This window comes from Dermochelys coriacea, chromosome 9, assembly GCF_009764565.3.
Source record: "Dermochelys coriacea isolate rDerCor1 chromosome 9, rDerCor1.pri.v4, whole genome shotgun sequence".
Classification (NCBI taxonomy): domain Eukaryota; kingdom Metazoa; phylum Chordata; order Testudines; family Dermochelyidae; genus Dermochelys; species Dermochelys coriacea.
In genome coordinates this window covers 50,691,302-50,715,090 of record NC_050076.1, presented here as the reverse complement: position 1 = coordinate 50,715,090, position 23,789 = coordinate 50,691,302, and the positions used below count along the sequence as shown (strand labels likewise).

At 43.6% G+C, this 23,789-nt stretch overlaps 1 protein-coding gene across 1 annotated transcript; it reads left to right on the top strand.

Moving 5' to 3' along the window:
• The first annotated feature begins 1,749 nt into the window (after positions 1-1,749).
• On the top strand, positions 1,750-22,623 carry LIPH (lipase H). Its single transcript, XM_043492651.1, has 10 exons — positions 1,750-1,810; positions 2,232-2,599; positions 4,151-4,259; positions 4,848-4,949; positions 6,620-6,709; positions 8,774-8,941; positions 9,942-10,037; positions 16,688-16,799; positions 20,733-20,906; positions 22,066-22,623. The coding sequence occupies exons 1-10, from the start codon at positions 1,750-1,752 to the stop codon at positions 22,151-22,153; spliced, it is 1,368 nt and encodes a 455-aa protein (XP_043348586.1). The 3' UTR covers positions 22,154-22,623.
• Positions 22,624-23,789: the final 1,166 nt, after the last annotated feature.

The window sequence follows — 23,789 nt, the reverse complement described above, 5'->3', positions numbered from 1 at the left end:
AGCACAAGGGATGTCATGTGCGAGTTGAATGACTGGTTGGCAGTATTTGTGTGGCACTGATAGTTGTGTTCTCATCTCCCCAGACTGTTGGTCTTGCTCAATGCCATATAGGTACTCCTTCTTGAGCACAAAATGGGGGTAGTGCTCCAGGCACTGAGGTTATGTCACTTCTCCATTTACAGAGGTCAGTTGCTTGTGGGAGCAGCTCTACGTGGGGTCATCCCTCTGTGCCTGAACAAAGTTTCCTGCCTGCAGTAGGAGCCCTAGGTCCAGGGTGGATATCTTCCCCTTCTCCACCTCTGGCCTTGGTTGGGTTGCTCTCGAGGTATCCTCTCCCAGGTCTGCTTGGCCCTCAAGTCGTGCTAGGCCTGCATCTTACATGCAATGGGATCAGTCCCAGTCCATAATCCTCTGGCTAGTGAGCTCATTCATGACTTGCTGAAAAAAAGGCCAGTCTCGTTCCACTATTATTGAGTAGGCCTCTTCTCTAGCCAGAGCCACAGGTATGGTTTCTGTGTGCATGCCCACAGTCAGTTGTAACTGCTGGCTGAGGTAGGCTCTTCCGTCACCATGCATGGACTGTGTGCAGATTGTCTCTCTTGGGGTGCCATCTTCCCCAGCCAGGGATGCAGGAACTACTGTCTGGCTGCACCCAAAGCTTAGGAGTCCTTATACTCTCTTCTCTTGTACCCAGACCAGCATTATCAATCTGTGGGGAGTTTTCTTATGGGTGCACATCTCCACGGTCCAGCCCTGGGCACATTCACACTCCACAGGGGGCATTCTTCCCTTAGATGTCCCTGCTGCCCACATGAGTCGCAGGTCACTGGGCTGGCTTCGGAGGCATCTTTCTTTGTCAGAGGTAGATTTGGTTCTGGGGGATGGTGCGAGAGACTCTATCTTAGAACCCTGTTTCAGTCAACTGGGGTATAAGACGCACATTCAGGTGAGGCCCCACCCTAACCCCACCTCATTGTGCTCTTGGGCCTCTCCATGATGAGAAGGTGGCCTGGCCTTCCTGGACCTAAATGTGGCCTCTTGTGAGCTGCAGTTAGAGGCTTAGTGTCTGCGTCCCATGCCTCCCTTTGGTCAGTCCTATGGGCCATTCAGGGTCTGGGAAATTCTGCATCTAGGGATCCTTTGACCACTAAGAAATTTTCCATCAGTCACACAGTGTCTGACAGAGACCCAAGGCTGCATCATCCATTCTCGACCTTTCGCTGGTAATAGCCATATAAATTGTTGAGTTAGAATAAACTTGGCAACCTGGGCCCTAGACCACTGCTCAGAGTGAACCCACTGCCCACAATGTTCCTTCAGGCATTGGGCTACTACACAAGGTCTAGTGCTTTGGGATACATTTCTGACCTACATTACTGGTGATACATCTCTTCATTAATAGCTAAATAGTCTAGAATAACAACTCTCACTTGCTTGTAGTCCTTGGTCTGCTCTTGGTCCAATAGGCTGCCTGTGCCTGCCCCCTCAAACATGACACCAACATCAAAATCCAGTGCTCAAGGGGCCACTGAGTGGCTTGGGCTACCCTCCCAAAGGTTGTCACAAATGCCTCAGGGTCATCATTCGGTAACTAGGGTTGTGCCCACTGGCACCTCACTTGAATTTGGCTCAAAATCTCTTCATCAGCAGGTCCAGGCATCACAAAGGAAGCAATTAATATTGCTGTCAGACAGAAGTGCTGAAGTGTGCTCACTGGGTGGCATGACCTTGTACTGATATATAGACAGCATGGTTTATGAGGGCTCTGATATGTCCATCCTAGATGTGGAGGCACTCAGGTGCCACAATGGTGATGGGCACAGTGTACAGAACATATAAGAACATAAGAATTGCCAAAAATGATCTGACCAATGGTCCATATGGCCCAGTATCCTGTCTTCTGACAGTGGCCAATGCCAGGGGCTTCAGAGGGTATGAACAGAACAGCTATATACATAGAACTAGAGGAAGTGGAAAGATGATGGCCAGAAGTTTGAGAGTACTGTAATGTTGGCTCCAGGCCGAGGCTCTCATCCTGATGCTGCAACTAAAGCTGAGTTCCCATGATGGCCCCAGTAGTACAGATGATGAGGGAAAAAGGAGGGAAATGAGTGACCCAAAGGGATGGAACTGGATGGAACTGGCGATGGGGTCTTGCTGATGGGGAAAAAGGCAGAGAAGTTTATTGTCTCTAATCTGACTAATAATGACCTGCCATCCCCTGTTTTCAGGTACAGAAGAACAATGTCCTGCATTTACAGGTCTAGGTATAAGCAGTGCTTTGACTGGCACAGACTTGAAAGTGAAACTAATGCTGTACACAAGACAAAACCAGAACTGTGCTGAAACACTCAGTTCAGCTGGCTCCAGGTATCTGAATGTGACCAAGAAAACTATCCTCATTGTGCATGGGTACAGACCCACAGGTTCTCCCCCAGTCTGGATACAACAAGCAGTACATCTCTTGCTCTCTGTGGAAGACATGAACATAATCATTGTAGATTGGAACCGCGGGGCTACGACTCTGCTCTATCACAGGGCTTCTAGCAACACTAAGAAAGTTGCTGAATTCTTGAAGACACTTATAGACCAAATGTTGGTAAGTTAGATGTTTATAATAATTGTGGTGGTGTTAACAGAGTAAAGGAAGTATTGTAATACAGCAGGATCTTAGGGATAGCAAATTGTTCTTTAAAGAGATGCATTAATTACTGTAAACTCAAATATATGCAGTGCCAAAATCTTTACTTTGGCTTTGCATGTTAGCATTTTACAGCTTTGTTCAGTTTAAACTTGGAGTACCAATTTTTTTAAAAGCCTCTAATCTGAGGTACATACATTTCAAGTGCCCCAGAAATCAGATTTGCAGGTGCACATTTGAACACACAAACTAGGCAGCTGGATGTGTAACAGAGACTGGCATGCACCAGTTGGAGTTTGGGGGCACCTCCACACTGTTCTCTAAACTCAAATTCCCAAAAGTTATGTGCCTAAAGTTGCACAATTAAAAGTACAGATTTGGTCGCAGCCACTTCAGAAATGTGTCCCTGAGACTATACTTGAATTCAATTCACATCCAGGGATTAATGGTTTTAAATGTGAAGCTACCAACTTGAATGGCAGAGGAAATATGAATGAGATGATTGTAAGGACCGTATAACACTGAATTACATGCACTTAAGTGGGCTCTCCATGTAAAGAGGGGTACTGAATGTTCTGTGTAGATCAGGATGTAAAGGTGTTCCACTGAGCTACACTCCCCCTGCAAATAGGAGATAGCCTCATACAGGTAACGATGACAATGATGACTCATTCAAGCTTATGCACATCCAACAGGCTCCCTGTCCTCTCGTTACCCACATAATGATTATCACCTTCTGACTGGAGCAATCTTTATCTGATGAAACATCAGGGTTCCAACAGATAAAGTGAAAAAAAGTGAATGAAAATATGATTTTACTTTGTTTAAGGTGTTAAATGTTATTTTACATTCTTATTTTGACCAAATATTATACGATTGTTTCAGTCTTATTGATTTCACTTGGCTGTTAACTGGTGACTGGGAACACTGGTGTGATTGAAGAACATGTGTCAAAAGTGTTCAGGGCAGGACATTTTTATGGAGGACCAGACTAACATGAGCACCTGTGACATATTGCACAGATTAGTTAACAGCTGCAGGGAGGCCATGAGCTGCAGCAACTTGCATTAGGATATTTGAATTAGCAAATACATTTCTGAAACCACATGCTGGCAATTTGGGGTTTATTATTAATTATTGGTGTTGCCATAGCAGCCACACACACTAGACACTGTTCCGTGCATAATTGCTGTCCCAGGAAAACACAGTCAGGGCCCGGAAATGTTTAGCTATCACATTCACATCACCAAAGGGTGTTGAGCATGAGATACCTCACCAGCACAACAACCTCAGTGGACAAAAGGAGGCTCATTTCAGTGGAATTTGCATTGGGCATTATGTCTCAAAAGACACCTCCATTTGGGGAAAAGAGAAGAACTGGCAGGTAAAATTAGGACAGGCTATTTACGTTATCCCTGGCACCAGCTGGATGGCCTTTTCCTGCTCTTGATGTTTCTTGTGTGCTTAACATTTCTGTGACCTATGATCATGGACATTTTTAAATCACAGGCCGACGGAGCATCACTTGACTCTGTTTATATGATAGGAATTAGTCTTGGAGCACATATCTCTGGGTTTGTGGGACAGCTGTATAATGGCAAACTTGGGAGAATAACAGGTAAGCCTCTTTCTCAATCCCTGCTCCTGCCTTGGGCAAATCACTTCAGCTCTCTGCCTCCATTTACCCAAACACTGAATAATACTTTCTGTCGTGAGCTCCAGGAGTGCTGCGTAGATTAGTCAGTTATTGAGTGCCAGTCCTGTGTTCTGAACACATGGAGCATTACATCACTGATAGGCCTTATGCAACAGTGTCAGGTGCAAAAACCCTACATGAAGTTGTAGTTATTTCTGCTAACTAGCCCTCAGAGCAGACATGGTGAGCCCTGTCAGCCACATGCCAAGAACATAAACTGCCTTGGGGCCTCTCTGAGGAAGAAGGAACTCCGAGTAGGGACAGCAGGGTCTTGAGGAGGAGCCCTAGGAACCTATGCTAAAGAAGAGGCTCAGACTGAGGCTTATATTTTGTACTTCACTAGGAGGGAGGGAAAACTCTGTAACAGTGTGCGTGTTCTCAGATGCTAACCCAATGTGTGAGTGTGCGGTATCCGGGGTGGAGTGGGGACTGCCCATTCACAGGGATATAGAGAATCATTTAAATAGCACCACATTACAGTCATGCCATAATAATCATTTTGCATTTCAGGTCTTGACCCAGCAGGCCCCTTATTTAATGGGAAACCCCCTGAGGAAAGGTTAGATCCTACAGATGCCCAGTTTGTTGATGTCATTCATTCTGATATTGATGGTAATATTTCATTTCTTCCTTCTCTGTGTTTCATTAGATGGAAATCCAGGAACTAAACTGGACTGCAGGAGTGAGAAGGCTACTGTGAGGCAATGCCTGGGCTCCTCTCTCATTGGCTGGAACACTGTGCCTGCAGGGGGCAGTGATCTAACTCAGACCACAGGGTTACGCCCAGGCTGTGTGGGGGGGGTGAGGTGGGTCCCATTCTGCAAAGGTCAGAAAATGGGTCATTATTCACCCCAGAGCTATTTCTGATGCGTTACTGGTTTAAAAGGACGTATCTCAACAGCCAAACCCAGAGGACTCAGTGACCTGGGTGGAGCCAAGCTGCACAGCCCCTGAGGGAACACTGGCAGTTCCTAGGTCTGCAGAAGGCGCACGTGTGCTGCTATAGACCTGCATGGGATACAGCTTGCATTGGTAGCCGGGGGAGAGGCGTTATGGCCCCTGGAGAGGGAGGGCAGAGCGGTCCTTGTGTTCCACTAAGTGCAAGGATTTCAGCTGTGTGCTGGCAAAGGGAGAGCACCCTCATGTGCAGTAGCACCTCGGAGCCAGCTCTGCCTGGCTGTGGGAGCGCTGCTGCTCGCAGTGGTCACAGATCACTAAGGAACTAGAGCCAGGAATTAAAATAGCAAAAGCTAATCACACCAACTTGAAAAGCTGAACCATTTCATTCCCTTGGACATAGTGTTAATAACATAAAACTCCATGGCTGCTTGTAACCTGCCCTGTGGTCCTCAGCTGGAAGGCATTACACAGCTTTGCATTATGCTGCCTGCCTTTATTATTCTCCTTGGGCCAAGAATATTTTCACCAGGTGAGTCTGTATCCTTGGCATCATCCTGGATTCTGAACCTTTCTTCCCACACTGTCTCCCAATCACATCACCATTTGGTAATTGCCCCCTGCAGCTCCTCCTCTGCTGAAACCCACACCCATACGTTTGACTTCTCTGACCTAGACTACTGTATCGCTCTCCTCCATGGCACTCAAGACCCACCTGCCAGACTCCAGCAGCATATGCTAATGGCTGTGTCTCCCCTTAACAAAGCAGTATCACCCTGTTCTTGCACATTGTGCACAGCTCCACTAGCTCCGTACTCATTTCAGATCCTGTTCAGAATCCACCTCCCTGCATGAGATCAAGCCCTGGCCCATATCTGTGCATGGAGGGGACCATCCACTCATGGATTTTCTCCTCCTCCATGGAGGAGGGATGTCAGCAGTTTCTAGAAGGTGCTCTGTGAGTCCAAGATCTACCTTTGGATAAGGTATGAAGACAGACCAGGGTCACCACTGTCTGGACCATCAATTTGCCTTCTTGAAGGCCTGGCAAACTCTTTCCCTAAGAAGGCCACAAAACCACAGAGATTTAACTTATCTTTTCCCCTCCCATGGTTTCTCTGCAGGTGATAGGCCCAGATACACATCATGCACGTCACACACATTGTCTTATTGTGGGCATTTAATGTCATTATCTAAAATATGGCAATGGGGTCATTGTCTTTTAGTTCAATGATGCATAAATAGATTAAGGAAGCTAAATCTTTTGCACAGCTGAGACTGCCAATGCTAAAAGAATCCAGGTTATTTGTTCCTAATTCTTCATCTGAAATTCCTTTTCCCGGCACTTTAAGATTCTTTCTAAAAATGATATTTTCTTTGATTAGGACTAGGCTACAGAGAAGCTTTAGGACATATAGACTTCTATGCCAATGGAGGAACCGACCAGCCCGGCTGTCCACAAACAATATTTTCTGGTAATGAAATATACTTTGCATTGGGAAAACTAGGATAAAATATTTTCAACAAATCACCCAAAGAAGTGTGGGGGAAACACACACTGACAGTAAAAAAAATCCACAACCAACTTTTTGAAAAACAACCCAAAAGTCAGATCCCCAACTGCTGTATATTGGGGGTCACTACACTGAAGTCGAGGGAGCCATGCTGATTTGCACGAGAGGAGGATCTGACCCATAACCTTTTCCTGTTTCATCCTGGATTTTCTGCTCTCTTCCAAGTGAGCGAATGAGATCGAATTTTGCTGTGGAGCAAATTTGCATGCATAAATTCAGCAAGCAAGTTTACCCCCCAGAACTTGTAGAAACGTTTAGAAGATGTGGGATTTTTTATTTAAAAAAAAAAAAAGCAAATTCAGTGTGAAAGCAAAAGTGTTACCAGTAATGAGTCCCCAGAACCTGTGCAGAGAACAGGGTAAATGCAGAAGACAACACTGAGGCAATGATGCATGTCTTGGCAATGAGAGACAGTGTGGCATTCAGGAGACCTGTGTTCTGTTCCTGCCACTGAGCTAGTATGTGACCGTGAGCAAGTCACTTCCCCTTTGTGTGCTTCTGGTTCCCTTCCCGCCTTTTGTCTAGTCTCTTCTATTGTATAAGCTCTTCAGAGAGGTACTGGCTCTTGCTGTGTGTTTAGTCAGGCACTAAAAAAATATAAACTTGTGTATCTTAAACAAAAATTTAAATTCTACAGAAAACACTGAAATTTGCAGCAAACCCCTACATTTGAGACCAACAGCAATGTTTCTGCAGTGTAAATTTCCACTTGCCCTGGTAAGGCATTGAGATCATGTCCATATAACCATGTGTCTAAACTGTGAGACAGCAATTTGAGGCTTTAGCACCTGGCAGTGAGGACATCTAGAATCACCCATTGAAGAGAGGAAAAAAATGCAGCATGTGTGCTGGGGACAGATGCCAGGCCCTGCACTATTATACATCGGGCAACAAACTTACTAAGGAGTCATGGTCCATGGAAACATTTTTCAAAGGACTTTTCATGGTGGGATGAAGCTTGTTTTGCTTCAGAGTGCAGATCTCTTATGCTGCTTAGTGTAGCCATCACTGCCCTTTTCTGTAATGCTCTACGGTATTTTTCAAGGGTAGCCCACACAGGAATTTAACTTTGCCCTGGTTCTTCTCACACATCCTGAATCCCTCTGCTGCTGTTTGTAGTTCTTTAACAGAACTTCCTTACAGTTCCTATGAGGTCACCAGCATGCCAAACTGGAGAGTTGGGCATTTTGAGGCAGGTTTTAGTACACTGCTGTGTGTTTCAGCACAGTCCATGGAATCAGTTGCTTCTATAAGAGCTTTTATCAGGAATGACAAGAGCTTATGCAAAAGGAATGCACCACCTAGGTGACAACCCCAGCTAAGAACCGGGTGGCTAATTCATGAGGCAGAGTAGAATCCATAGTTGAGCAAACCAGCAGTGGCTCTGCAGTGCTAACCATAGGCTAGTCTTCTTGTAGTCTATAGACAGGTATGACTTGAAGGTACATATGAAGCAGACAGTGTATGGTGAGTATGAAGGTGCCATTTTACAGTGTTTTTAAACATACCCATACTTTTGGGCCTGGTCTCATGAAAGTCCATTGCGGTTAGATTACTTGAGGCTCTGTTTAGATTCTAAGCCCCTGTTCATTGGTAAGGACAGGTATGTCCCGGTTGACAGCCCAGAAGCAGTGGGGGACAATCAGTGTCTCTGGCCCAGAAGCAGTGGGGGATAATCTGTATCAAGCCCAGAAGCAGCCTGGAGCACTTAGGGCATCCTTCCATCTGATTTATAGTGCAAGTTGCACAAGCTGCGCTGGCTCAGAGTTTCTTGCTTTACAGCATGTGCAGCTCTACATCAAGTTGCTGGACATGATTTAACGTGACCCTGTGAACATCTCGTGTTAAGAATGGACAGTGATTCTGTCACAACAACAGGGTGCATGCTGTTTTGCTGTTGCACTAACATTTTGCCTGCCATACACAGATTTCTAATGAAATATCCCTTTTCTTTGTGTCAACAAGGATCACAGTATTTTAAATGTGACCATCAGAGGTCTGTTTTCCTGTTCCTGTCATCCTTGAAAGAGAGCTGCAACATCACTGCATACCCCTGTAATACATACAGAGATTACAGGAACAGCAAGTGTGCCAGCTGTGAGGCTTTCCAGCCCATGCCATGCCCCGTCCTGGGTAAGGATGATGCAGTGTCCAATGTGAATAAAAGCTGTGTATTGGAGATGGTTTTTAACAATCCAAGGGACTCATACTGCTGCCTATCACACTGTACCCTATGTTACGCCAGGTAACCTATAACAAACATTCTGGTACATGTTGCCAAAGGACTCATGGGACAGAGCTGTTTGCAAAGTCCCTTAACACCTATAGTCTTTGCTTCCTTCTGCGGGTGGGTGGGTGAGATGACACCATTTCACATCAGGAAAGGTAGGTATAAATCCTAGCTTACGTTACAAGTGAAAATGGATTTGGTTGCTTCATTTAGTCTTTGTACATTCACATCACAGTTACTGCACAGATCAGTACTCACCAGGAGACCGAACAGCCAAATCAAGAACTTGTAGATTTTTCTGGGGGGCAGAGCAGAATTCACATGCCTTTGGGGAGCTGAATGGGGGATAAGCACATGCTCCTGCTAAGTGCTGAGTACTTCCAAGAGGCGTTCAGCATCTTAAACCCTTACTGACTTCAACAGGAGCTGCTGAATGCTTTGCACTTTTGAAGATCAGATCACTTGTTTTACTTGTCCAAATACACATTTAGGAGTGTAACTTTAGGCTCCCATATTTGGAAACTTTGGCTCTAGAAAATATACTTGAGCTCCTGGAAATAAACTTCCAAAGTAAGGGAGATTATTGTTCTATTGAGCAACACTTGTCTTGACAAGAGACAGCAGATATTAAAAAAGGATGGCTCTTAAAATATGGGATGGACAGAAAACAGCCATATTTAGGCCTCATTCCTGTGAGCACTAACATATGGGCTTAGCTTACTCATATGAGTATACAGAGTATTGGGGATATTGTCTATGCTGTTTTTTATCAGTAACTAATTGCAATATTCACCTTGTGGCTGAAAAGCAATTTCGTATAAATCAAACACTAACTTGATTTCTTTTCAGTCATTTGGTCTTGTACAGTCATCTAATGCTGAATTTTCACACTGTGGTCTATAGGTTATTATGCTGATAAGTGGAAAAGCTATTTAATGCTAAAGAATCCTCCAGTGACTAAAGTGTTTTTTGATACATCGGACGAAGAACCATTCTGCCGTGAGTGATTAACATTCCTTCAACTTTGCATTGAGGACTCTCTGTCAGCAACAGCACTTACATCGAATTCAGAACAGTCAGTTAGCTGTCATTGTGTTTCACAGCTTGTAGCTGATGGATAAAATGCATGTCCATTTGCAATAATAGCGCTCTGCTCCAAAATGGCAGACACACTTGGCACAGTGAAATCTTTCGTTATCAGCTAAGTAGAGACACACACAGGAACAGACCAGTTTCCCTTTTAGAACTAGTAAATTTGGTGATATGTGAATAAAGCCTAGGAAAAAATAGTAACTGTCTTGGGGTCCAATCTTACTACCATTGAAGTCAATGGCATACATCCCAGTGAGTTTAATTGTGTGTGAGATTGAACTGTTAAAGGTGACCTGCAAAGGAAAAACAATAGGTATTTATCAGCTTTATGATGGATGATGAAGCAGTGACAGGTGTTGGGTTTTCTGTTTTTTTAACTTTATCTGCTTGGGTTTTTTTCCCCATGAGAAATTCAGGTTCTGTGTAGGCTGGAAGGTTCCATGGTGACTGGAGAGTAGGGAAATGGTGACATCACAAGAATCCAGGAAGCAGAACTGGAGCAAACTGGAGAAAGGAAGGCATTTTTAACTAACTTGCTTTAACACTCGCATAACTCAATTGTTGATTGCCACTGTGGCTAACAGAGGATTCAGCACTCCCAACTCTTCAGAGTGCTAGAGTTCACAATAAACATCGGGGAGATCTCCAGCAAAGCCAGGGAGACCAGACTAAACATGCCTGGTATTTCTAAGGTAAATCCCTTTCAGGTCTTCTTAATCCATCATACACAAATACAAATGAATACAAGACCAACTTTCCAAAACTCCTTTGCAGGTCATCCTTGAAGGCTCTCTGTAAAACGCAGTTTTGCTCTGACAGTGACTCTGTACAATGACATGGTGGTGCCCCATGTTTATTGGCAAGTCAAATTATGTGAGTGTGCAGCATGTGGGAAGAGGACAAAAGGAGCTTCCACCCAAAGCTGATACGACCCAAACAAAGGCCAAGTGCAACTGGTGTTCCCTCCCCTGTTCTTGCCTCAAACCATGGGAAGGAAGTGGGCTGCAGATGAGCAGGCTCCATCCCATAAGGATGTAGTAGGCACCCTCCCTCACTCTCCCAAGGAGCTCAGAGAGGCAGGATGTGTTCCCCTGGGGCAGTGCAGCTTTTAAAGAGTCAATATAACCTCAGTGACTTCTGGAGAAAATATGCTCAGTGTAAAAAGAAAAGGAGTACTTGTGGCACCTTAGAGACTAACAAATTTATTAGAGCATAAGCTTTCGTGAGCTACAGCTCACTTCATCGGATGAATGATGGATGCTCAAATAAATTTGTTAGTCTCTAAGGTGCCACAAGTACTCCTTTTCTTTTTGCGAATACAGACTAACACGGCTGCTACTCTGAAACCTGTCATTATGCTCAGTGTAAGAATACCAAGATGTTTTGTCCAACTGCCAGTCCTGCCAGGGATTGGAGAGTCTTTCATTCTCCTGCCTCATCACTGGGAAAGACTCTGCCAGCCAGACTCTGAGCTCAGCTAAATCTGCACAATTCTCATTGTCTTCAGAGTTGCTCTGGTGTGACTGGGGGCAGGAGGTGGTTCTGAAGCCGCTGCTTGGCTAACAGATGTGATCTGTGAGCTGGAAGAGAATCATGCTCACTGTCCTAGAGCTAGGGGGGCTCTTAGTTTTAATAGGATTAAAAAGTAGCAAAAACCTATTTTAGCCCCTAAAACAAACCAGTCGGACAGCAAACATGCACAAGGGCAAGTATGCAGAGTGAAAAGGTGCCTTTATAGGGAGACACATTTCAGAGCAGAATCAGGCTTTAAACAGATAAAAAAAAAATTCAAGTTTGTTTCCATAAAGAACAAGGAAAAAATACCTGGCAACCTCAAAAACAAGAGAGAGAAACTGTGGGGTACACAGGCAGGGACTGGGAAAAGACACCATGTAGAGATACAAAGGGGACTGACCTGGGCAGAAAGAAGCACATGCACAGGGCTGGACAGAAGGGATAGCGGGAGGAGAGAGACTGGAGCAAGCAGGAGCAAGGATAAATTATTTGAGAAGAAGCTGGCACTTCACTGGGCAGGAGTGATAGGACTGAGGAAAGGGTGTTCTGGGAAACAAAGAAAGAGTGAGTGGCTAAGAAGAAATCAAGGAGCAGAGAGAAAAGGACTGAGCAGAAGGGTGAAAAACCTGGAAATGGTAAGAAAAAAAAGGAAGGGAATAATTTAAGCAGGAAGGTGAAAGATTTGTCATCATCCTCATGGCAAATCCCAAAAGGATGTAGCCTCCTTGCAGACTGAGCATCAACTGGATCACTCTCTGACTAGGTCCTTAAGTCATTCTGACAGCAATAGACATAGACTGAACATCCAGCCGATCTCATTGCGCCACTGAAATTTTTGGTGACCACATGATCCCCAGCCATGTAAGCAGCATTCATTGGTAAACATGCTTCATAATTCATTGGTCTTCCATCCTAATAATATGTCCATACCAAGAAAGCAATAAACCAAAACAGCACTGATAGAGGAATTTGCTGGGTTCAGCTATGAATATCCTCACTGCTGATCTATTCCTCCCATTTAATATGGAGCAGCTGACGAAGACGATAATAAATGAAAATGTAACCACCATTTGTCAGCCTTCCTCAGTGCCCATGTTTCACTGCCATACAATAGAGTTGGTATAACCATGGTCCTATAGATCTGCAGCTTCTTAGCAAGATTGATGTCCCAATGCCTTCACTGAGGGTGTTGAACGGCCCGAAACATGGTTCTCTCGCACAGTTTGTGATGCTTCCCAAGTATTTGACAGTCACCACCTGCTTGAAGTCCCATCCAAACAGGTTAATATTGAGCTGGGTGTAATCTGGAGCTGGACGCTGCATGATGGTCAAGGAGTTGGTTTAAACCAGATTAATAGCCAGACCAATGCTCACTGCTTCTTGCCCAACCAGATCAGCCATTAGCTGCAGTGATTCACCACACTGAGCCAGCAATATCATTGGCATATTCGAGCCCTCGAAGCAGAATGGTGTTCAGCGCAACACCAAAAGGCACATCCTCAAGTTTATCCATCAATCAGTACCAATACTGAACAACAATGGTGACAGGATGCAGCTTTGTTGAAATCCCACAGAGATAGGAACCATACCATGTATCTGCCATGGACTTGAACGCAGCTTTCCATTCCATTATAGAGCTCTTCTTTCAATGACACTATCTTCCCAGGGACGCTGAGTCACGTCATCAGACCCCATAAGCTTACCTGATGCACTGAATCAGAGGCCTGACAGAAGTCTATAAAAACTGATGCACAGTTTATTAAATTCAGCCATCTTCTCCAAAAGCTGCCTTAAGGTAAAGATCTGGTTGACAGTGGAATGACCAGGTCTAGAGCACACTGAGTATCCCAGCCTTTGCCACCAAGTACATTATTGATTCAAAACATTAACATGGAATTGAAGACTCCCTCTGGGGGACAGTATAATACCTCTGTAGTTGCTACATTCTGCCTTATTGCCCTTTTTGAACAGAGGCAGAATAACCGCCTTCTTCAAATCATCAGGGATGATATTAGCATGCCAGAGGGTCTGGAGGAGTCTATGCAGCATGGTACAACAATACTCTGACCTGTCTTCAACAACTTATGGGTGATGTTACAAACCCCTGGTGCCTTTCCAGACTACAGCTTTTGGACAATAGACAGTCAACCTGTGGGACTTGTTGCCAGGGGATGCTATGAAGGCCAAAACTGTAACAGGATTCAAAAAAGAATGAGATAATTCATTGATGACAGGTCCATCAATTCCTGTTAGCCAAGATGGTCAGGGATGCAATGCCATGCTCTGGGTGTCCCTAAGCCTCTAATTGCCATAAGATGGGAGTGGATGACAGGGGATGGATCACTTGATGATTGCCTATTCTGGTCATTCCCTCTGATGCATCTGACATTGGCCACTGTCAGAAGACAGGATACTGGGCTAGATGGACCATTGTACTGACCCAGTATGGCCGTTCTTAGGACTGTGATTCAGATCTCATCTTGGTTGAAGAAAGGTTCTTAACTGGTTCTTCCTGGCCCTCTTCAAATGGAAAAGGGACTGCAGGCAGCAGACAATTGAGGAACATATTGAAATGATCTCCCCATCGATGCAACAGATCTTGCATAGTGGCTAATGCTGCCATCTTGATTCTTTACTGGACAAGCCGGTTCCACCTTCCCCCACAAACACTGCAAAGGTGAAAAGAGGGTGTGGAGATCATGCTTGATGGCAGCCGGTTCTACACTGGCTGCCTGAGTCGATTACCAGGATTCCTTATTGTTCTTACAAAGTGACTTGATGATGTTCCAAAGCTGAACCCATTCAGCTTTTGCTTTTGCTCTTGACAAACATCTTTAAAGACTGAAATTGTAGTCTCACTTTTTTCTTAGCTGCGACTGAAGTGAGCGAGCATGTCCTCACTGAGCCTTGGATGACATCTGAAGAGACGAGCCCCAGCACTGAGCTGGCAGCAGTCTGCACTGACAACTTGAAACAATACCATTCCTCCCCAGGTGACAGGAAGTGAGACTTAAGTCTCTAATGTTTCAATGGCCTTATGCAGTTCAGAATGGATGACAGAACATAAGAACAGCCATACTGGATCAGACCAAAGGTCCATCTAGCCCAATATCCTGTCTCCTGACAGTGGCCAATGCCAGGTGTTTTAGAGGGAATGAACAGAACAGGTAATCATCAAGTGATCCATCCTGTTGTCCATTTCCAGCTTCTGGCAAACAGAGGCTAGGTACACCATCCCTGCCCATCCTGGTTAAGAGCCACTGATGGACCTATCCTCCAGAAATTTATCTAGTTCTTTTTTGATAGCTTGGTTGTAATAAGAGGTTTTAATTGAGTTGGACTAATTTTGGCCCATTAACTGGCTGATGTCAAAGTCAGAGGTGCACTTTTGCCAGCTAAAGCTGATGATTCAGTGTCAAGTTCGATGCCTCTGCAAACTCCTACATCCATGACTGCCAATGGTTGTTAACGAAGTCACGATCAATAAGAGTCCTAGAGAAACCATCTGGGCTGTACCATGTCTGCTTGTGAATCTTGGGGTGATGGAAAAATGAGTCAGTGATCATGTCACTGGCAGCTGCAAATTCCAGCCATTGCTGCTCATTCATGTTATTATTTATTATTTGGATTACTATAGCACTTAGGATCCCCAATCATGGACAAGGATGTCATTGTGCTTGGTGCTGCACAAATACTGAATACCCAACTTCCCAAGTGAATTTGCCCAGGAGTCATTATCCTCTTCTACCAGGACATTAAAGGTGCCCAGGATCATCTCTTCTTGGGGTTTCATTTAAGACTATCTGCAGTTGCTTGTAAAAAAAATCTGCAGCCACATCATTGGTGTTGGTGGAACCATACACTATGTTGATGGGAAGATGCCCACAGTTGGTATGGAATCACATGCTGATAAATTGCTCAGTTAATCTCCCGCCAATCCTCCAATACCTGTCAGGCATTAGGCAAAAGTACAACAGCCACACTTTGCTGGCGCAACCCATCAAGTTCTCAGCTTTCTTTTCACAGCTTCCTGGCCAGGGCACTTCATATAAAGCACAGATCTCAATTCAGGGTTTTTAACTGCTGGATGAGAAGGAGGATGTTAGCTGTTTCAAACAATGTTCAGATGTTCCATGCTCCGGTTTTACATTTGCCATCAACACACAGAATGCCAAGATGGCCCTTTTGCAAGGTTTCATTGGTCTTTTTTGTCTCAGCAGCAGAGAAACTCTTGGCCATTTTGGTTTCAAGGACAATTGACCAGGTTGTCCCAAGTGGCATTCAGTATATATACTCTTGCGCTATGAATGTACCCACCCCAGAAGGTGGGGAAAGATCCTGAAGTGAATCAAAAAGAAAAGGGAGAGAAAAAGATATGAGAGCAGACAACAGAACAGTGGAAAATTTCATAAATTCCAATCCTGAAAGGGACCCTTGTGCTCATTTAGTCTGACCTCCTGTATAGCACAGGCCATAGACAGAACTGCCTCAAAATGATTCCTAGAGCAAAGTGTAGAGCAGCTAGAGACAGCATGCTTAGCTAGGCAGTGCAACAGCAGAGGAGATGGGCTAGAAGGAAGAAAGTGGCTAGTTGAGAGAGTCAAAGTAGACAAGGTGGGCAGTTCAAGAGCAGTAAAGGAAGTTTTGGAGAACTAAGGAAATCTACATCATGCAGAGGGGAAAGAATCCCATATGAAAAGAACCATGTGGAAGGGTCAAGTGAGAGCCTGCTAGGAGAGAGTAAATGGCGTAGAGTGGCAACAGAAAGGAAAAGGTCCACTGCAAGGGAATGCACAGTGAGAAATGGAGAAGAGTGAGCATGTCAAGGGGCAAAAAAATGAAGCAAATGAGAAGGGGCTAGGAGATGACAAGCAAGAGGGAGACTGAAAATTGTGAGTGAAAAGAAACAACACAAGTAAGACACAAAGGTTAGATAAATGAGAAGAAAATGTGCTCCATCTGCAGCTCTGCTTCCAGCCCAAAGCACTTTGTCAGGAAAGGAAAGAAGTTGAATCTAACTGTGCTTTCCCTCTGCCTTGCAGTTCATCATTACTTGGTGGATATTATTATCTGGAACAAAACTATTAGAAGAGGCTCCCTCATAATTAAACTAACAGATCAAGCTGGGAACACAGCAGAATCCACAATCAATCAGTAAGTCCTACTGGGTTCAAGATCCAAAACTCTTGGCAAGTAATTTAGGCCAGTCAACCCCTGGTGCTGGCAGGAGGCAAGCACACAGGAGTTGGGGGTTGCTTGCACCTCATGGGATAAATCCCACGTAAGCAGGTGTAAATTAATCAAACTATGTCACTCCAGTGGAACTGTGCCAGTTTACACCAGTTGAGCATCTGGCCTTGAGAGTATAATCTCCAGAAACACTGCATTATTCTCAAGGGTGAAATGGTGATTCATGTGATTATGGAAATTTGTGAGACTAATCTAATCTTGATACAGCCAGACATTTCCTGCATGACCAGTTTTTCAGTGACTCTTCAATGACTTGTCAAGGAAGTTCTAGCTGCATATTCCTTCAGCTCTGAGTCATATGCTGCTTATGATGGATTTACTTGCATATCTAAAACTCTCTAGCGTTTCATGGTATGTACTCCATGCATTTCTAAGCATTTAATAACCCGCCAGTCACCATGCATGAAGGAACAAAGACATATTCTGGTGAAACTGTAAATACTTTTCACATAAACACAGGGTTTCATCTTGCTGACCTTCTCATAGCTCCTAAATATGCTAATAAAGCACATCAAATTGAATGCTAGACTCCAAAAATGTTGCCCATTTCCAATTACATCTCCATGTTTACATTTTTAATGGAATTTGCCACCATAATCCACTAGTGGTGGAATAACAAAGCAGCGTCTACATTTTTTAAAAACTTTTGATCAGGGCAAAGTTGGTTAAAATACTACATTATACATTACTTATTCAGGATCTGTATCTTTAAATATCCATCCATATATAGAGAGACCTTCATGAAGTACGATCACATGTGCACGTTAATTACTGTTGCACTGAAAGGTTGCTGGTGAGTATTTGCTTCAGGCTGTGGGGTTGTCTGTAAGCAAGGACTGACCTGTCTCCCAAGATCTGTGAGAGTGATGGGTCGTCCTTCAGGATAGATTGTAGATCTTTCATTGGAGAGGTTTTAGTTGGGAGCTGAAGGTGATGGCTAATGGCGTTCTGTTATTTTCTTTGTTGGGCCTGTCCTGTAGTAGGTGACTTCTACAGCCAAGCTCTACGATACAACCGCATTTGCTCCAACCCCTCAGACAGAGACAAACACCTACAAGATCTCTATCAAGCATTTTTACAACTACAGTACCCATCTGCTGAAGTGAAGAAACAGAATGACAGAGCCAGAAGAGTACCTAGAAGTCACCTACTACAGGACAGGCCCAACAAAGAAAATAACAGAACGCCATTAGCCATCACCTTCAGCCCCCAACTAAAACCTCTCCAATGCATCATCAAGGATCTACAACCTATCTTGAAGGACGACCCATCACTCTCACAGATCTTGGGAGACAGGCCAGTCCTTGCTTACAGACAGCCCCCCAACCTGAAGCAAATACTCACCAACAACCACACACCACACAACAGAACCACTAACCCAGGAACCTAGCCTTGCAACAAAGCCCGTTGCCAACTGTGTCCACATATCTATTCAGGGGACACCATCATAGGGCCTAATCACATCAGCCACACTATCAGAGGCTCTTTCACCTGCACATCTACCAATGTGATATATGCCATCATGTGCCAGCAATGCCCCTCTGCCATGTACACTGGTCAAACTGGACAGTCTCTATGTAAAAGAATACATGGACACAAATCAGACGTCAAGAATTATAACATTCAAAAACCAGTTGGAGAACACTTCAATCTCTTTGGTCACTCGATTACAGACCTAAAAGTTGCAATTCTTCAACAAAAAAAACTTCAAAAACAGACTCCAACGAGAGACTGCTGAATTGGAATAAATTCGCAAACTGGATACAATTAACTTAGGCTTGAATAGAGACTGGGAGTGGATGGGTCATTACACAAAGTAAAACTATTTCCCCATGAAGAAAAGTAGTACTTGTGGCACCTTAGAGACTAACAAATTTATTTGAGCATCCAATGAAGTGAGCTGTAGCTCACGAAAGCTTATGCTCAAATAAATTTGTTAGTCTTTAAGGTGCCACAAGTATTCCTTTTCTTTTTGGAAATACAGACTAACACAGATGCTACTCTATTTCTCCATGTTTATTCCCCCCCCCCCGCTGTTCTTCAGATGTTCTTGTCAACTGCTGGAAATGGCCCACCTTGATTATCACTACAAAAGGTTTCCCCTCCCCCCCTTCCCCTGCTCTCCTGCTGGTAATAGCTCACCTTAAATGATCACTCTGGTTACAGTGTGTATGGTAACACCCATTGTTTCATGTTCTCTGTGTATATAAATCTTCCCACTGTATTTTCATAGAATATCAGGGTTGGAAGGGACCCCAGAAGGTCATCTAGTCCAACCCCCTGCTCAAAGCAGGACCAAGTCCCAGTTAAATCATCCTAGCCAGGGCTTGGTCAAGCCTGACCTTAAAAACCTCTAAGGTAGGAGATTCTACCACCTCCCTAGGTAACGCATTCCAGTGTTTCACCACCCTCTTAGTGAAAAAGTTTTTCCTAATATCCAATCTAAACCTCCCCCATTGCAACTTGAGACCATTACTCCTCGTTCTGTCATCTGCTACCATTGAGAACAGTCTAGAGCCATCCTCTTTGAAACCCCCTTTCAGGTAGTTGAAAGCAGCTATCAAATCCCCCCTCATTCTTCTCTTCTGCAGACTAAACAATCCCAGCTCCCTCAGCCTCTCCTCATAAGTCATGTGCTCTAGACCCCTAATCATTTTTGTTGCCCTTCGCTGTACTCTTTCCAATTTATCCACATCCTTCTTGTAGTGTGGGGCCCAAAACTGGACACAGTACTCTAGATGAGGCCTCACCAGTGTCGAATAGAGGGGAACGATCACGTCCCTCGATCTGCTCGCTATGCCCCTACTTATACATCCCAAAATGCCATTGGCCTTCTTGGCAACAAGGGCACACTGCTGACTCATATCCAGCTTCTCGTCCACTGTCACCCCTAGGTCCTTTTCCGCAGAACTGCTGCCGAGCCATTCGGTCCCTAGTCTGTAGTGGTGCATTGGATTCTTCCATCCTAAGTGCAGGACCCTGCACTTATCCTTATTGAACCTCATTAGATTTCTTTTGACCCAATCTTCCAATTTGTCTAGGTCCTTCTGTATCCTATCCCTCCCTTCCAGCGTATCTACCACTCCTCCCAGTTTAGTATCATCCGCAAATTTGCTGAGAGTGCAATCCACACCATCCTCCAGATCATTTATGAAGATATTGAACAAAACGGGCCCCAGGACCGACCCCTGGGGCACTCCACTGAATGCATCCGATGAAGTGAGCTGTAGCTCACGAAAGCTTATGCTGAAATAAATTTGTTAGTCTCTAAGGCGCCACAAGTACTCCATTACTTTTAACATAGAATTTTGTATTTAGCATATGTTATACAGTATACATGGCTGCCTAAATGAACATATAGGTCCATATAAAAGGCAGTGTTTGAACCATGATTGGATTTAATCTACGACTTTGAGTTCAGGTTGAAGGCAGAGTCCAAGCTCAGATTCTATTTTGGAGTCAGATTCAACGACACCAAAATCTTGTGAGCTGTTCTAACTAGATTTCAGTCTACGGTGTCGGAAATCAAATGATTTCCCAAGATATCCACCCTCTTGAATGATAAAAATCATACCCTTCTCATGAGATTTTTGCTCACCTCTGAACAAGACCAGAAAAGTAGATGCCTTGGGGGTTTGGTGGGGACTGGGTACCAAAATTGTAAGAACAGGTTTGGATCTGGGAATCTGAATTCATAGCCCACTCTCAGAAAAATCAGCAGGAATTCAAGAGCCTGGCACTTCTCCATAACCTCCATTGTGAATATTACACAGAATCTAGTCAAAATGTGATTTGCTTTTTAGTGAGTATATTCTAAATTGTCTGCTTTCTGTTTAGTGAAGTTGCAACTTTTCAACAATACAACCAAGCTAGTGTGCTAGCTGGATTTGACCAGGATTTTGAAAAAATTTCAAGAATTTCTTTGGCATTTTCCACAGGGTCTGTAATAGGCCCAAAGCGCAAACTCAGGATTCTTCAAATGAGGTTAAGATCAATTACAAATCCAGAAAGGTAAGTGGATAATTACTAACAATCTACACACTTGCAAATTAGATGGTTTTAAATGTTTCATGTGGATTACCGGGCTGATTGAGGCCAGAAGAATTACATTTAGACCACATAATCTAATTACCGTACATATATTTTGCGGTCAAATTCTGCCCTCAAATTCATACATACAATTCCCATTGTAGTCACTGAGAATTTTGTATCTATGCTTGAAGACAGAATTTGGTTTATTGTCTCTAAAATGTGTAATCTGGGATCTCAATGTACTGTTTTATTCAGGCAAAATTTGCATTGATTAAAAGGAGATTTAAATAAGGGCCTTGGAAAGAAGTACAGGCCCTTTATGCAGTTACAAGGACATTGCCTAAGGCTCAATACTATACTGAAAATAAATGTGATGCAAGTAAATACAAACGTTGAGCATATAGAGGCTGAGGAGTTTTCTTATCTTTGGGACAGTCTGTGTGAAATTTCTTGACAGGCCATGGATCATCTATTTGTGTTAAAAACAAGGTTTATTAACAATAGAGAGAAAATGGTAGTAAAATAAAAGGAATAAACTGCATATTTAGATTTCTCATAAATTCTGCTAGATCAGGCACTTTGGGCTTAGCTACAGAATAAAAAGGAAAATGTATTCTGTTTCTAGTAAGCCAGGTCTCTTCTCTCCAACTCTCTCTTGCCAGAGACAGCCTGTGACACCTCTTCATTTCTGTGTCTCAGATCTCCTCACTCCCTGCTTTTCAAGTCCCAGGTCCATATCCAGTCCTTTGATATACCTGGTTTTCATGAGCCTCTCACCCCAGCTGTCACCTAGGAGATAGCCACTTTCTCCTTAGAGAAGACTTTCCCAGAGGATGAAGTCAATGCAGATGGGGGTCAGTCTGCTGCTATCACTTTCTTTTATCATTAAGAGAGGCAAGAGATTTTTCCAGTGCAGAATGTCACAAAAAATCTGGTTTAAATATTCCTGTGATCCACAGCATAGGGAGGAAGCAACCCCACCTCACCTACCAGCCCCTCTTTTCCTCCTAAGCATACTACAGACAACTCATTCTATACAAATCCCTAAAGTGCTATAAGAGGACATGTGAACAAAGAAAAGAGGGTAGCTTATTTTTATATTAATGGCTTCTTTTGTTTATTTATTCTCTTTATGCAGACCACAACTGTGCAGATATGATCTTGTACTGCTGGAAAACACTGAAATAATCTTCAAACCTATTCCATGTGAAAACATGCAAACTTGAGCCAAGAAAGACTCAGCTGTATGCCATGTTATACTGACAACAGCACACATTTCACATATTGTGGGGAAATGGCAGGGTGAAAAAAGGACTAATTTTCAAGTATCTTCACATCTTGTCATCTATGGATGTCAAACTATAGTGCAATTCCTCATGCTCTCCAGGTGTCCTGCTGCCCATGCAGTGACTCTCAAATGCATTTATGGTGGTGGTATTAAAAAAAAAAATGTTTTAGACTCACAATGCCTTCCATCCAAGGAGCACAGAGTGCTTCCCAAACATAAGCTATTGAGGAACAGCAAGGATATTGCAGGAGACTACCATTCTCATCTTATAAACTAGCCATCTTCATTCTGACTAGGAAATGATTGGTTATAAAACAATTTTTAGAAATTATTTATTTTTTTAAAAGATGTCTTTTGATGGTAAATACAGCTTTGCCACAAGCCAACTGAGCAAAGTGGAGGTGTCATTTTCAGACAGTACTTTTGGCTTATTAACTTCTTACAATAGGTATGATTATTTTATGACGAAACTACCATCAGAATAGGACGTTTCTTTTCACTGAAAGCAATGATTTGCTACATGTGCATACGCATACCTAATAAAAGTTAAAGCTAAATAACTGGCATTATATGTAGTAATCGTCACTTTCACTCTGATAGTAACAACTTAGAAGTGAAACATTCCTTTTTACATAAAGCAAGTTTTCAAGTTTGTGGTTTTGGTAGTTAGGACTTTAAACCAGTTTGTGTAAAGAAAATGATATCAGGCAAAAAACCCTTAGAATCACAAGTTGAAACACCCTCATGCAAAAGGACAACCTTACTATAAACACATATGGTGAGCAATATTTAGAGACAGGCCAGAACCAAATTCTGTGACTCATAACTTAGTCAAATCTCTGACCACAAGACCCTGTCAAATTTCAAACCCTAGCTCCAACCCGAGAGACTCTTCAAAAAACAGATGGGAAATTTTATGTTAGCAAATCTACCCATTTTTCCACTTGCTTCATTCTCAGAAAATTTTAATAAATTTAATTTTTACTAAAGCTTTGTATAAAAATTCAGCCTGAGGCCAATACCCAGCTGTAGTAAGGAATGCTTTTAGAGCTCTGGCACCGCCTACTGGCCCATCTGGAGATTAGCTTGCCTCATGGTCTGACACCCCTTCCTGCAATTGCTCATCCCATCATCTTATTCATTTACTCCATAGCCTCCCCCTTGCTCCCAGAGTTGCAGCACTTTCCTCTTAGAGGCTTAGCTCTCTGGCTAAGTCACATTGAAATTCCCCTTTTTCCACAGTATTATCAAAGGTTTCAGAGTAGCAGCCGTGTTAGTCTGTATTCGCAAAAAGAAAAGGAGTACTTGTGGCACCTTAGAGACTAACAAATTTATTAGAGCATAAGCTTTCGTGAGCTACAGCTCACTTCATCGGATGCATGTGGTGGAAAAAACAGAGGAGAGATTTATATACACACACACACACACACAGAGAACATGAAACAATGGGTTTATCATACACACTGTAAGGAGAGTGATCACTTAAGATAAGCCATCACCAGCAGCGGGGGGGGGGGGAAAGGAGGAAAACCTTTCATGGTGACAAGCAAGGTAGGCTAATTCCAGCAGTTAAC

Bases quoted from the DNA above. Each gene is read 5' to 3' on its own strand.
- LIPH (XM_043492651.1), top strand. From the start codon at position 1,750: ATGGTTTATGAGGGCTCTGATATGTCCATCCTAGATGTGGAGGCACTC. The intron at 2,600-4,150 runs GTAAGTTAGATG...TTTAAATCACAG, and splicing joins CACTTATAGACCAAATGTTG to GCCGACGGAGCATCACTTGA. The intron at 16,800-20,732 runs GTAAGTCCTACT...CTTTCTGTTTAG, and splicing joins GCAGAATCCACAATCAATCA to TGAAGTTGCAACTTTTCAAC.